Source organism: Hemicordylus capensis, chromosome 8 (genome assembly GCF_027244095.1).
Source record: "Hemicordylus capensis ecotype Gifberg chromosome 8, rHemCap1.1.pri, whole genome shotgun sequence".
Lineage (NCBI taxonomy): Eukaryota > Metazoa > Chordata > Lepidosauria > Squamata > Cordylidae > Hemicordylus > Hemicordylus capensis.
Window position 1 is genome coordinate 6910501 of NC_069664.1, and position 16185 is coordinate 6926685.

General features: G+C 43.2%; 1 protein-coding gene across 15 annotated transcripts in view; it reads left to right on the forward strand.

Annotated features, from left to right (window-relative positions):
- The window catches only part of PEBP4 (phosphatidylethanolamine binding protein 4), a 404209-nt gene that overhangs the window by 194917 nt on the left and 193107 nt on the right, over window positions 1-16185 (forward strand). For 13 of the 15 annotated variants that reach the window (XR_008311022.1, XR_008311023.1, XR_008311020.1 and 10 more), the window contains one exon: window positions 9110-9229. The exons of the other annotated variants lie outside the window; for them this stretch is intronic. Coding sequence is in view for 4 of the 13 variants with exons in the window: in XM_053269481.1 (XP_053125456.1) it covers window positions 9110-9229 (120 nt within the window). In the remaining 9 variants the exon portion in view is untranslated. The remainder of the gene's footprint in view (window positions 1-9109; window positions 9230-16185) is intronic. 15 annotated transcript variants of the gene reach the window in all.

The window sequence follows — 16185 nt, forward strand, 5'->3', positions numbered from 1 at the left end:
TGGCAGGCTGGCTTTCTGGCTGGCCTGCCAGCCAGAAAGCTGGGAGAGGGAGAAGGGGTGGAGAAGAGAAGCCAGCCGGCAGCCAGTGGCAGGGAGGGGGAAGGCAGCTGGGGTGCTGGCCTGACGCTCAGATGCTCTGCACCTGGCCCAGCGAGTTATTATTATTCACTTATATCATTCTATGAAAAGATGTTTTCTCTGAAGGGTGACACAGAGAGTGTGCAATCGTGAGGTCAGAATGAAGACATGCACAAGCAAGTGAACTGAATGCTATGTAATTGCCTTTTACTGTATAGCTTACATACTCTCACTGTGCCATTCTTCATAAAAACATTCTTTCATAGGATCATAGAAAGGCCTAATGGGCTCTGTGGTCTAAGGCAGGATGGATGCCTCATCTTATAGCACTGCTGAAAGATGTCCGTCCATCTTTTCTTATACAAGGCAGTTGCACAATCAGCCTCAGGAGCTGAAGCTGCCCTTTCCTGGCTGCAGCATTTCCCTCAAAGCTAGAAACCTCATCCTCATGTTTTGACCGATATCCTGTGGTTTCAGTCTACTGCATCAAAGTGAGTTTTCTCCTTGGAAGGCAAAGCCTGACAGACCAGAGCAATACTAGCAGACAAGAAACAAATCTGTATCAGTTCTTATTTGTGTTTCTTTGAGAAGCAGGAGGAACCATACTGGATATCTTCAAGTATAAAGTGGGGATGCTGGTGTTAGCCCAAAAGCAAGAATCAAAGCAGCCACATTTTTCTCTGCTTCAACCAAAGTGCCACTTTTGTGCGCACTTCAGTAAGTGTTCATCCTCATGCTGGTGAAGCTGACTTTGCTTTTAGCCTGCTGAACTTTAGCTGGCAGCAGCACAGCACTAATGTGTGTGTGTGTGTGTATTATTTATTTATTTATTTATTTCTCAAATTTGTAGACAACCCCAAACTTCCATCTCGGGGTGGTTTCCAACGACATGTATGCCATTGCAGGTTCTCCAGCTTCTGCCCAGGCATGCTGCAGCAGGGGTGTGCACGGACCGTGCTTCAAGGTCCAGCCTGAATTCGGACTGGTTCATGGTCCAGTGAACAAGTTAGGTCTGGTCCAGCTGAAGTGTGAACTGGTCCGGCAGTTCAAGGGGGCGCCAGACCAAATAAAAGTTAAGATGCAGATCCTTACCAATTTGACTGCTGCTCCAGACAACTTCCGGCTGCTGTAATCACCTGGCCTCCATCACTCACCTGGCTTCTGCCGCAGGCACACAGGCTGCTGTGGAGAGCACCATCGTAGTGGGAAGCTGCCTGGAGCAGTGGCCATGCTGGTAAGGACCTATGTCTTTCCTTTTAAAGTTGGTGCTCACTGGCCCCCACCCTGCCCGGTGATGCCTCAAACCCCGGACCAGGTTGTGGTTCGGCCAAACCGGACCTAACCAATTTACAGGCCGCAAACCAGTCCAAATTTGGACTTGACCTTGAACACACCCCTATGCTGCAGTTTTCCACCACTTGTAGCAGTTGTGCCTGCCGTTTTGTCACCAGTGTACTATGTATGATTCTGCCCACCCTTCTCTTTCCCCACCCCTATCAGACAAGTTTAGTAACTCGTTTGAAAAACTCAATTGTAGGACCATAAGATCATGGGTTCTCTTAATATCCAAGTGGTAATACTGAGTAGGGATAAGGAGATCTTGGCAGGTACCATGGGCCTCTGTGAAAAAAACATTTCCTTCAAAGCACTGGGCAGGAAGCATTATGACATAGTCAAGGGCTGGCAACTGGCGTGCTGTTGCTGGTGAGTTTAGGACGCACATAAGAGCTTCTGCTTTTCAAGATGCAAAAATGTCTTTTAGATTCTGAACTTTTGTTGACTGTCAATCGGTAACGAGCATCTAACTACCCCTTTAATTTTTGGTTGAGAAATGCAGCTCACAGTGACAGAACCCTTGGAGCAAAGAACATTAGACATCATTCCAACAGAGACAATTTTATTATCCCCACCACAAGTAGCTGATGTCAAGTAGGAGAGCCAAAGTCAGCTGACTCAGTGAGATGGCAGCACACCTGTTCAACCTCTGCTCTTCTCTATTGTCATGGATAAGTGCATTTTTCAGTCTCATAATTATTATGGGAGCTTGATACCGTGTTGTCTTAATATCACAAAATCATCTCCCTGAGGGTTGCATTTAGACCTTATTACTACCAAAAGCATTTCCTGAGCCAGGCTTATGAATATTAAGAGCTAGTGATGCATGAGAAAACTGGATATCTATTAGTGCCTAAAAGTGCAGGCCATAAAGGCCTGCCACAACATGTGAAAGAGGGGAGGCCTGGGGCTCATCACTGCCAGTTCCCGCTAGCTTCTGTCTCTAGGCGGTGGCTGTGCCCTGAGGGTTGAACCTGCCAGGATATTGTACCAGCAGCATATGAGCTTTTCTACCGAGATTTCCATTTTCCACAATGATTCAGATTATAGGGTGGACAAATCGGAATCAGAAGAAATGTATGTGTTAGAACCACAGGTCTTGACAAAATATTTAAAAAACAACCGCACACACAATAATATGAATAAAACAAATTATTATTATTATTATTATTATTATTATTATTATTATTATTATTATTATATATTTTACATATTTTTATACCGCCCAAAATTTATGTCTCTGGGCAGTTTACAGATAAGACCATAAGAAATCAAGTGTTATAGAACACGTGTCTACAGATTATTGGTATCCTTTTACTGCAACAAAAGTACAGAAAGCAACCTTTTGGATAGCATTTCTATCACTTATTGGTGATCAAGAATTCAGTCTTCTACTTAGTGGACCAATGGTTCTTTTGCAGCAAAAGGTTATCTAAGTGTTCAGATTTTAAAACATTGTAAATACAAGCGAAACCTGCCATTCACGGGCCCGGCACCTGCGGTTCCGCGTATCTGCTTTCAGGTAATTGACACTCAACCTCGGCATGTGTTGGGTGGCGGGAGGTCTAACGGGTTAATTCCATGTATATGCGGGTTTAGGGTTTCTCAAACTGAGCCATTTTGTGGTCCATGTATGTCTTTAGAAAATTGCAGGGAAATAGTGATTTCATACGTTGAGGGGGCATTGCGGGACATCTACAGACCAGTGAAGCACAGTAGGGCACTTTGTTTCAATTATTTCCACCCTGTTTTGACATTTTTTTCATGATTTTTCACGATTTCTAAGCCTCTGGGAACCTACCCCCGCAATTTCATTGACTTAATGCCCTGTTATCCGCATTTCTATAATCTGCGGTTGCAGCAGAGAATGGAATCCCTGCGGATAATGAGGTCCGCTTGTAGACACTAGGGAAGTAGTGAGTTTCCCACAGCCTGTTAGCTATAGATGTGGTTCCTGGAGTTGAAAGGAGTTTTCCTATATTGACTCTCCACAACTGCCATTGATATCTGCTGAACTTGAAGATGTGTCGGGGTTTTCCAGAGTGGGCACTTGGGATTGGAAATGGATTGCAGAATGTATTGAGAGACAGAGTACTTTGAATTATTATTAAATTATCAATCAAGTGTTGATAAACTATTCAGCTTTGAATATGCTGAATTGACTGCATAATCATTTCACAGTCTAAATCAACTAAAAGCCTATTGTAACCCATCTACCCTCTTCCCTGAATAATATATGAACTGAGCTGAATCAAGGTCAATGAACCAGATTAAGAATGATAATTTTAAACACTATATCTGTGTGTGTGTATGTGCATGCGCACGCACACACACACACGCATATATACACATACATATATATATATTACACACACACACATACGTTCAAAGCACTTCATATTCCTTATTTAGTAATCTTTACCACCACCCTTTAGGGTAGGTTAATATGTGTTCCCATATTGAGACTGAAGGATTGTAGCTTGCCTTAAACCACAAAGTAAGGCAAGATGTGAAGAAAGATAAAGGAAAGAGACAGAAGACTCTTTAAGAATCCAGCAGCTTTCATCCAGAAGTTTTGTATCTCATCCAGAAGGTACATATTTCCACTCCAGAAAATACATATAAATATAATCTGAGTGGTTTTGGTTTCGTATAGTAAATGCAGGGCTATTTAAAAGGAAAATTCAGAACTTAGGAACATAGGAAGCTGCCATATACTGAGCTAGACCATTGGTCCATCTCTCTCAGGAATCTCTCTCAGCCCTGTCTTGGAGATGTTGCCAGGGAGGGAACTTGGAACCTTCTGCTCTTCCCAGAGCGGCTCCATCCCCTAAGAGGAATATCTGACAGTGCTCACACATCAAGTCTCCCATTCAAATGCAACCAGGTGGACCCTGCTTAGCTAAGGGGACAAGTCATGCTTGCTACCACAAGACCAGCTCTCTCCCGATTTCACGATAGTAGGTGATTGTAATTTGCACATGTGCCACAGTAACGCACACGTGCATTTTTCTTGTCTCTGTGACTCTAGACTCTAGGCTTTGTTTGTTGCCTCGAGTCACATTCCATGACATTTAGAAGCCTACATAAGAGTGGGAGAAAATCCTCAGAACTGGGAATTTGACAGCATTGTTGCAGAAGAATGTGATATTCATTGGCAAAGATTATGTGGGGTGTAGCAGTGAAGTCTGTGGGAAACATCTTTGGCAAGATGAGGAGACATGGGTACACTTGATCAGGGTCCGAGTTCTAGAAGAGCTGGCCTACCCATTTTATTTTTCTCATTGTTATAAGTCACTTTTTACATCATCTAACATATTACAACTTCTTCATGACTTGAATTTTTAAACTGCACAAATGTTCTTTTAGAACTGCACTTCCCCCCCCCAAAAAAAACCCTGCTTGTTTTGTGTCTGGTTGCACATCTTTAAAAGTGCTGGTAATTGCTTGTTGACTACCAATGCAAGGGGCTCATTTAGCCATACTCTTGTTTCAGCTAGCCTTTGGAATACAATGTAAGATGGGATTAATCTGGAGATTAATCTCATTTCCCCCACTAACCGAACAAAGAGGCACCTTTTAAAAGTGGTGATTCTCTTTATTTAGCAGGGGGAGAGCAACTGGCCCTATCCACCCCCAGCACAGCATCCCTCCAATGAATGTTGCTGGTGCCTGTCTTAGGTTTCTTTATTAGATTGTGAGCCCTTTGGGGACAGGGAGCCATCTTATTTATTTTTATACGTTAACCACTTTGCAGACTTTTGTTGAAAAGTGGTATATAAATATTCTTAATAGTAGGAGAGTATGGTGCTGAGAATGAATCAGTCCACCCTCCTTGATTTGGAGAAAATAGATTAGGTGTCCACAACCGTCTTGGTTTCTTCGCTTTGCTTGTCCCCTTGGCTTTGCTCCGTTGTCTGCTCCATGAACTCATTAGTCAAAGTTTCTGTAGATGCTGGCAGAAGTAGAGCTATTTAGCACTGCCTCTCCCTCTTTCTTTTGATATCTGTAGAATAATAGAATTCCAGAGTTTTTATTTGTAGTTAGCATCTGGCTCATAGTTACTTTAATTCCCTAGCTACATTTAAAAAAATGGAGGTGCAGGGAGCAGGGTCTTTTATGCTTTTGGAATAGCTGTACAGTTGAACCCAGGGGTCCAGCAAGAGCCATGAGAAAGTATTGCTGGCTGATTATTGCTTCTTTTTAATTTTAAAAAACGAATACAGTATCTGGTTGTTAGTAAAATGTACTATTCCAGGAGGGAGCATGCAGATTTGTATTTTGCTTAAACAGACGTTCCCCCCACCCTCATTTGCCCTTTTTATTCCTGCCAATTTAAATCAGATTTTTTAAAAAAAATTGAAAAAAACACAAGGACAATAAGCAAATTCTAGTGTGGAAAAAATCATTTGTTAGAAGAGGAGAAAATCTGCCATTAGAAATGTTTGATGCAGAGTGATGCTGGGGGGCACAATATATCAAAGAAAATATAATGCAGCCAGTTTAAAACTAATGATTGCCATATAATTAGATGTGAACCATTGTGCTATAAATGTGTATTCTTCAGCGTGCTGTGATTTTACTGTAAGAGAGAGAGAGAGAGTGCAAGAAAAAGAAAAACACAGAACCCAGCAACATACTATAAAAAGAACTCTGTTGACTTTTCTGCTGTTTAGTATTCCTTGCCTGTTCTCCCCTGGGAGTATGTAATTAGTGCTTTATGAAGAGTGCATTTAAAGCAGTTTAATATTCACCTCATTCAGTCTGAAACAATGTGATCACTGCTTAGACAAATCAGTGCTCCTTACTGACATAATCTGTCAGTACATTACCTCTGAAAAGACCTTTCAAGAGGCTTGGATGTTAATTAGTTGTCTGTCATGTATAAACAGAGCGGTGAGCAGAAGGGGCTTCAGCGGGCCAAAGACACACAGGGCAATGTATTTCTGTGCGTGTCGGTTACTTTATTCCCGAACAAAATTGGGGAGGCTGTAGGCACATGGATTGTGTGGTGTGTGGTGTGTGTGTGGTTAAAGGCCATACAAATGGTCTCTTCTTCCCCCCTCCCCTACTACGGCGTTCCTGTTTCTGTGTATCAGAAAAGAATTCCCGACTATGGCAAAGGGACCTGAAGAGCCACGTGCACTCAGTTCCTGTTTGCAAACCCAATTCATAGCACAGCCATTATGCCAGATGGCTGTTTGGCTTTCTATGGGCCTTTTCACACATTACACGATGGCAAACCTAAGTTGCTACCCAGTGTACATTCCACAGGGAACTGCAGCCAAACCTGTCCCTTGATGCTACCTGTATGATACACGTATCATATTAACACATGACATTGTATGTAAGATGCTTTACACAAAAGCCTAAAAATGTAATGTGTGAAGTATACCACAGTACGCATACCCCCTGGGATAAATTCAGCACGATAATCCTTTTACCTTCTGATGCATACCCCAATGTTCAACATACTTTATCTTAAAATATGTAATAGGTGAACACACACACACACACACACACACACACACCTCAAGTCCTGCTATGCTGTGGGGGGTGTTTCCTGGGAGGGGTGAACAAAGTATGCCAGGAGGTATACTCCCAGTAGGATCACCCAAAGCGCAAAGGTCATCCCAGCTGCCCAGCTAAAGCAAGCAGGCACTTATGTTTGGACAGAAAATGGTGAAACAGACTGGTTCCAGATCGGCAAAGGACTGTATACTTTCTCTTTATTTATTCAATATATATGCTGAACTATACTGAGAGAAGCTGGATTGGAAGAAGATGAGTGTGGTTTTCAAGTTGGAGGAAGAAACATCAATAACCTGCGCTACACTGATTACACCACTCTGATAGCTGAGAATGCGGATGATCTGCAAGCTCTAGTAATGAAAGTCAAGGAGCACAGTGAAAAATTGGACTACAATTAAATGTAAAGAAGACTAAACTAATGACAACCGGTACAGCAACCAGCCTCAGAACTGATAATGAAGTGGTGGATAGCTTCTGCCTTTTAGGATCGACCATCAACAGTAAAGGGTCCAGCAGTCAAGAAATATGCTGCAGACTAGCACTTGATAGGGTAGCAATGAAGGCCTTGGAAAGGATATTGAGATGCCATGACGTGTCTACTCCTACAAAGATTAGAATCATTCAAACAATGGTTTTCCCTGTGACACTCTATGTATGCGAAAGCTGGACTTTGAAGAAGCAAGACAGAAAAAGTATTGACGCTTTTGAACTTTGGTGCTGGAGAAGACTTTTGAAGATACTATGGACAGCCAAGAGAACAAACACATGGATCATAGAAGAAATCAATCCAGAATTTTCATTTGAGGCACAAATGACCAGGCTCAAACTATCATACTTTGGACACATTATGCGAAGACCCAGCTCCCCTGAGAAGTCCATCATGCTGCGGGAAGTTGAAGGAAAGAGAAGAAGAGGACGACCAGCAGCAAGGTGGATGGACTCGATTATGACAGCAATGAATGCACCACTGAGAGACCTTCAAGGCCAAGTTGAAGACAGATCATCCTGGAGAGACTCTATGTGGTCACTAAGAGTCAGCACCGACTTGACGGCACTTAATCAATCAATCAATCAATCAATCTGTGAAATGTGCCACAGCACCCATGCCCATTGGACTAAATTCAGCACTTGAATCCTTTTTTACTTTCTCATGCATGATCCAGTGTTCAAAACATTTTAAGTTTCCAAAAGCACACAGATCACCATTCCAAAGCACAGAGATCCAAAAGCACACTGATCACTTGCCTGTGCACAGGAGGGGAAATGTGATTGTGATTATACAGGCACATGATACAGGAAGTGGAATTCAAAACAAAAACTGAAGAACATGCCCAGGATTTGCAGTGTTTGTTTTAATTATAACTAAATAAATCCAAGTATTTGCAGCATACAAAAGAAAAAGAAAAAGGAGGGTTTAAGTTTTGTATTACAGTTAAATCACACACAGTCTTATTTTGAATAAAGTATGTAAGGGAGGAGCGGCAGGAGGGAGGGAGAAAGTCAATGAACAGAACATTACAGTAGTCAAGACAAGATATAAGGAATACCCTGACTAAAGCCTAGAAGCATCAACAAAGAGGAAGAGGTCAAATTTTGGTGGTTAAAAAACAGAAAAAACTTAAAATAAAGCAAGAGAGATTAACAAATTCCAAGCATGGAATTGGCTTTCTTCACAGCTGCCACACATTGAGTCAACACTTTCAACAAACTGTCCACCATGACCGCAAGATCCCTCTCCTGGTCAGTCACTGACAACTCAGACCCCATCAGCGTATATGTTAAGCTGGGGTTTTTTGCCCCAATATGCATTTCTTTACACTTGTTAACATTGAAACGCATTTGCCATTTTGTTGCCCACTCCTCTAGTTTGGAGATATCCTTTTTGAGCTCCTCGCAATCTATTTTGGATTTCACTACCCTAAGTAGTTTGGTGGCATCTGAAATTTGGCCACCTTGCTGCTCACCCAAACATCTAGATAATTTATGAACAAGTTAAAGAGCACTGGTCTGAGTACTGATCCCTGTGAGACCCCATTTCTTACTCCCCTCCATTTATTGTCCATTTATTTGTATTGAATAAATGTCCATTTATTCCCACCCTGTGTTTCCTCTCCTTCAACCAGTTACCAATCCACACATGAACTTGTCCCCTTATCCCATTAAGGTTTCTCAAGAGTCTTTGATGAGGAACTTTGCCGAAAGCTTTTTGAAAGTCCAGGTAGACTATGTCAACTGGATCACCTTTATCCACACAGCTGCTGACACTCTCAAAGAACTCCAAAAGGTTAGTGAGGCAAGACATGCCCTTGCAGAAGCCATGCTGGTTCTCCTTCAGCAGGGCCTGTTCTTCTGTATGCTTAACAAAAAATGCCTTTACTCTTCATTATGGAAGAAAGTATTTCGAAAGTCTTCTTATTTCTTCCTAGCCAGGCTATAGAAAAAATGCAGAGGAGATACTTCAGACCCATGATGGAGTGCAAGCAGAGTCCCTTTCCCTATCAGTGCACCAGGGAGAAAAGTATATATCCTGAGGTCAAGACCAGTGTCTTTCTTCCACCTTCTTTCAACTCCTGCCTGTAGGCTTCCAGTGGCATCTGGTGGGCCCCTGTGTGAAACAGGATGCTGGACTGGATGGGCCTTGTGCCTGATCCAGCAGGGCTGTTCTTATGTTCTTATGTTCATTCTGGCAAAACCTCACCGTTGGCAGATTTGCCATTGGCAGATTCGCACTTGGCGAGCAATTGAAATCAATGGGAATCAGGGGGTTAGGTGAACTGCGGCCGCAAAAAGACTGAAAAATCAAAGAAAAAATACAAAATAAATTGCCCCAAATCACCCCTAATCCTTTAAAATCACCCAAGAATAAGCAAAAGGAATGAGCAAATTGAACCTCCGGAAAATTTTGAACCCTCCAAAATTGCTCGAAGATACTTTTGAACCACTCAAAATCACTTTAAATCACGAGGAGTTGGCAGGGTCAGCAAGAGAAATGAGTGGATTGAAACTCAGAACCCCCACAAATCACTAAAAAATCCCGCTGAACAGAGGATACTCGGGTTGCAGTTGGCAAGACTGGTCACAATTTCCCAGTCACGGATACTCAAAATGGCAATTGGGGAAACCGCCGTTGGTGAGGGATGGCTGTATACTCAAAATCTCCTCACATTTCCCTCAGCCCAGTCCAATCCAATAATTCAGTTTATAACTGAATTATGAGGCTCATAAAAAGTAAACAAATGTACTCCTATGTGAATTTACAGTAACAAAAACAGATTATCATTAACAGATATTTATCAAGTGCAGCAGTTTCTCTGCATCCTCATATGAGCCATAGGATCATCATGTTTAGATTATGCTTTTAACTGAATAATAATCCAGTTTTCATATTAAACTTCCAGCCAGCATTCCAATAGTAGTCACCGTTGCTTCAAAGAATGGAAGTCTATAGCCTGCTTCTGCTGCCCTAACACAGATGGTCCTTTCATGAGGCAAGGCAAGGCAGTAGCCTCAGGTGGCAAATTATTGGGTGGCAGCAGGTGCAGCAAGATGTCTCCTGCCACCACCATCAGAGCAGCTCCTCAGGACCAATCTGTCTCTTGCAAGCTTTGCAAGGAATGCCTCTCCTCACTTGCGAAGTTTGCAAGAAGCACGAGGAGAGAAGAGCCTGGCAACCTTCTCTCTTCCTCACTCCCCGCACCACTTTCAACGCTTGCGAGGGTCTGTTCCGAAAGGGGGCTGGTCCCCGACCAGGGCCAGGGCAGCATTTGGCACTTCGCCTCAGCACTGCAACCCCTTGGCCCGCCCCTGTGTCCTAACACCAGGACAGAACTCGCTTTCCAGAGCCACAGTTAAGAACCTCAGTCTGCCACTCCTGCACTGGTCAAAGTGCAGACATCTTTATAAAGGAAAAAGTTGGTCATTTAAGATTGGCAGGTGCATCATGTGGCTCCTAAGGTAAGCTAGGTATCATGCTGCCTTAAGAAGATAATGTGATGCTGCTGCTACTACTACTACTACTACTACTACTAATAATAATAATAATAATAATATTTGTATGCTGCTCTTCAACCAAAGTTCTCAGAATGGTTTATATAGAAAAACAATACATAAATAAGATGGTCTCCTGTCCCCAAAGGGCTCACAATCTAAAAAGAAACATAAGGCAGATACCAGCAACTGCCACTGGAGGGATGCTGTGTGTGGGTTGGATAGGGCCAGTTGCTCTCCCCCTGCTAAATAGAAGAGAATCACCACTTTAAAAGGTTTCTCTTTGCTCAGTTGGCAGGGGTAGTTATCAGTCCTCTTGCCTAAGATGGACCAGATGGGGCCATCCTCCTTCTTTTGATGATAACCCTAGTATTTACTCTGAACCTTATTAGAGTGTGGCTGCTGTTCCTTAAGCCCGATTATCCCCACCTCCATGAGGCCCTAAAATCAATCCCCGTGTTACCTTTGGGCTGCTTTTCCTAGAGGTCCTTTCAGGCACCCTCTCAGCCTAGCCCACGCGGTCTGCAAATGCCCCCTGGCTACCCTGCAGGGTCCCGATCTCACCCCTCTGTCAATACATGGGCTTATGCGGCTGGTTGTAATCTCCTACAAACCCCCATTTCATTCATCTTTTCTGAGCCACAGTGCAGCGCTGTGAGAGGAGGACTGTGGAGAGCCCTGCATGAGAATCTGAATGAACAAGACGGGACAGCTGGTCACACAAGCTGCAAAGCTTCCTGTGCCATTCATCCTGCCGCAGGAGAACAGTTGAGCCGCACAGCCTTTAACTATAGGGAGGAGGCTTATCACTGAACAAGGCACATTGAGTGCACTTCAGAAATGCCAGTAAACGTAACTCACTTGAGAGCCAGTTCACCCAGTCCTGTAAGAGATGCTGGGTGTAAAAAGCATGTGTGCATGCACACACATCCAGTGAAATGTGTGTGCATGCACATACTGCAGTCTAGGTTAAACCGAAGTGATCCGTTTCTAGAGCTGGAAGCATTATTGGTCAACTAAAGCTTTGAATAATTAATTGGTGTGGCCAATTAATATTTTTAATTGATATTGCTGCAAATTCATTGACATTGCTGCACTATTTTAATTGATAGTGCTGCAAATTAAGGTAAAATTGGGTTTGGGGGCTTCTTGGGAGGCCATTAGTTTATTCATTTGTAATTTATCTTATCTTTCATGAAGTAGCCCCAAAAGGCACCTACATGGCATGAATACTGACATTTTGTAACTAGCAAATTTATTTAAATTTAATTGGTTAAAAGGCAGGTTTTAATTAATCTAATTTAATTTGGTTTTAAACAGCTAAAACTCATTGTATTTGTCTGACATCCATCCTCGAAACAAGACGTACATTAATGCAGCTGTTCAAATGCAGGCTTGCCCAGTCTGGCTAAAATTTCTGTGTTGGGCAGCACTTTGCTTCAGTTTATGCAATGTGTGAAAACTCAGCACAAAGAGGGCCTCAGTCTGATTAGCAGCTTGGTATATCTGCCAAACAGTGCAACACACAATTTACACATGTAATACAAACCCATGTTCTAAATGAGTGTCATGCAGGTACATTTGTTGGGGAGCCAGGACTGGTTATCACTCTGTGTATATACAGTGTGTGGCAAACCTGTACTTGCTGCTAGTAACATGTGAAATTGCTCTGGCTCCATCTGGCCACTGTTAGGCATAATGACCTCAAGCTGAATAGCTGTGGCTCTGTGCAACTCTCTGGGACTTGAGAGTAGGAGCAAGCTCAGTGTTTAGTCTTGGCCATCAAATCCAAATGAGCTCCAGAGAGCTGGAGTTATCCCACCTGGCCATGGCAGACTTCACTGACTCTTCTTCCTTGTAAGCCAACAATAGAGAAGATTGCACTCATCTGACACTCATTGTACTTCAAGGCATAGAAATGGCCCCAAGACCAATTTCAGCAACATTAAAGGTCAGTAAGCAAGATGGCAAGTTGGTGGCCAAGTTCCTTTGTATTTGTCTAAGATGTGTTAAAGTATCTCCAGTCTGTTGTAGTAGCACAGACAGAGACTGGCCCACTATACATCCAAATCTGAATGTCCCACTATGTTCATTCAGTCTCGTACAAATATCCCTAGCCTGGTGCTATTTGAAATACAAAATGAATCATTGAAGATTTGAATTAGGCAAATGATTCATCTGGTACAGATGGTGACGTATTTGCTAAATGTGGCCAGTAGAGGGCATGCTGGTTGGCTCCAAAAAAGTCGAAGTTGCATTCAGACAGTCCAGGCTGTCTTTTTCCAATTATCTGTCCTCATCTAAATGGCGGGGGCGGGGGGGGGGATGTTTTGTAACTCTGTAGCTCAACTCATTGCAATCAGGAACTCACACTGGACCTTTCTGCACCTTTTTGTGTGGCACAAGAAGGTTCTGTATGTTCCTGAACATGTTCAACATTATCCTCCCTGTGTGGTTGTGCTGAACTGTGTCCACTTGAATTTGCAACTGGACAAGCAACTACATGATGTGCCTCTCCTATAACATTATGTGCAATCCACCACTGAGAGCATCGGTCTCCTGTTCTAATTACAGTTCCCTTCATTATTATCTGACTTCCTCCTTGGGCCTGTGATGGCAGGGGCATCCTTTTCCGCAAAAGTCAAACTTTGCCTAGGGTGCCAGAAACCCTTGGGCCAGCCCTGCCCTTGTGTGTACCATCTTCGCCTTTTTTTAAAAAGGGGGCACAGGAAGATATCTTGTTGCCTTACAAGTGTCTCGATAATTGGCTCCAAGAGGCAACTGCCTCACTGACTCATGGAAGTGCTTCCCCTGACTTGGATAGTAGACCTAGCCAATCCAAAGAGGTTCAGGTTTCTCCACTCCATCCTTGCCAGCCACCTATCAGTCCCAACACTTAGCAGTTTCATTGGTGGCAGGACAGCAGGAAAAGCAGTGGTGGTGGCACTGCCCAAGGAAGAGGCTCTCTTGCCCTCCCTGCTCTCCAAAAGAGTGAACCATGGCAAAAGTGGCAGCAGTGATTTGGAGCTCTTTCCCTTTCCCCTCCTCTTGTTGCTCTGACGCTGCTCTGACTGAGAAAAATACATGGAATGTGAAATCCCATAAGAACACAGGAAGCTGCCTTATACGGAGTCAGACCCTTGGTCCATCTAGCTCAGTATTTTCTACACAGACTGGCAGCAGCTTCTCCAAGGTTGCAGGCAGGAGTCTCTCCCAGCCCTGTCTTGGAGATGCTGCCAGGGAGGGAACTTGCAACCTTCTACACAAAATCATGCAGGTGTTCTTCCTAGAGTGGCCCCATCCCCTAAGGGGGATACCTTATGGGGCTCACACATATAGTCTCCCATTCAAATGCAAACCAGGGTGAATCCTGCTTAGCAAAGGGGATAATTGATGCTTGCTACCACAAGACCAGCTCTTCTCTCTGTAATGCATTTACATTACTGTTTTAACCATTGTGTGTGCTGCTCTGGAGAATGGGGCGGGAGGGGGAGAAAGCTTCCTCCCCCATGCATGACCCCTCTGCTAATGAGGCCTTGAGGCCTTGGGGGAGAATTTATCCAGGCTTGGGTGAGCTCTCGGGGCTTTAGAAATTTGCCCCTCCTTTGGGGATGATTTTCTGAGCTTGGATCTGGAGAAATCTTCCGATATTTTTACCCTTGTGGCTTCCTGCATAGTCCATTTAAGCCCAATGAAAGTGGTTGGGTCTGTCGAAGTTTCCCTGCACATGAACTTCAGGGTTCTGAGCAATTCATTGGGCCCCCGGGCCCCGTGAGCCACCCCCCTAATGATGCTGCTGCCACTGGGCTGGGATACCTTAAATCCTGCCTGCTCCTAGGCAAGCCTGCCCATGCATTATCCTCTTTAGATTAATCTAAATTATCCCCTTTAGAATAATCTAAAGAGGCCCTGATCCAGGTGCCTCATCCTTTAGAGGTGTGGTGGGTCAATATTTGTTTTTTAAATCATTTTTTATATCCCACTCTTCCTCCAAGGAGCCCAGAGCGGTGTACTACATACTTAAGTTTCTCCTCACAACAACCCTGTGAAGTAGGTTAGGCTGAGAGAGAAGTGACTGGCCCAGAGTCACCCAGCAAGTCTCATGGCTGAGTGGGGATTTGAACTCGGGTCTCCCCGGTCCTAGTCCAGCACTCTAACCACTATGCCACGGGTTTCTTTATAGTGGTGCTCAAGTTATGGGATGCTCTCCTCTGACTCATATGTCAGATACCTACACTGTGATTTTTAGACACCTATTAAGCACTTTAAAAAAATTATCCCTACCAATGCCTTTGAATTTGCATTGATGATATCTTTGACTATTGATTGCTGTTGGGTCCTGGTCATATTACTCATATTACTTCTTTACCTGGTCATATTCTCATATTACTTCTTTTATTGTTTTTATTTTGATTGATTGATTGTCATATTTGAGGGCCTAAAACTGTGGAAAGACAGGAGTATGCATGCTATCAGGTGCTAGGAAACAGTTTCCCATAAACAATGGTTGGGGTATCGTCCAACATGTTTTAGGTTACTTCGGGACCTGTGAATCAGCATCCACCTAGCTGCTGGAGAAAGCTCTAGAGACATTATTGCCACTAGGGACTGAGCTCTTTTTTCATTTTCAAACAGAATGTATGTTTACAGTGTCGTCTTGCTTGACCTCTCTTTTATTCCCCCAAAGCATTAGGTTGTTTCTAGATTGTGAACCCCTTGGGAGAGAACTATTGAAATTTAGGGGGAAAGCTACATGCTGCTCAGAATTCATGGGCTAGAATGGGATATGTCAAATAAATAAATCAGGGGCAACTCAATTTATTCAGTTGTGTCATGAGATTGCTTTTTGCTGTTTTCTATAATTAGTCTTATCTTGTGACAGAACTGGTATTACATTTGTATTTTATTTGTATTTTTCTTTTGTTGGCTGGTCTTAGACCGTAACAATAAAGATTGATTGAATGAACACATTTGTTTGTTATCAGATCTGCATAAAATCACTCTTGTATTTAAAAATATCTACTTCTTCTCTGGTGGAATCTGTTGCTTATGATTTTGTCTGTGAACTGCCTTGAGGGCTCCTTGACTTGATTGGTGGGATGCAAATCAAGGGAATAATAAAATAAACCTCCAACCGTATCTGGGACGTGGAGAAGGGGCAGTTTGGAGTTATTTACAGTTGTGCACACACCACACAAAGGAACCAGAACACAAATCCTATATGACTAAGAAAACCGGGCTGTATTGAAATGA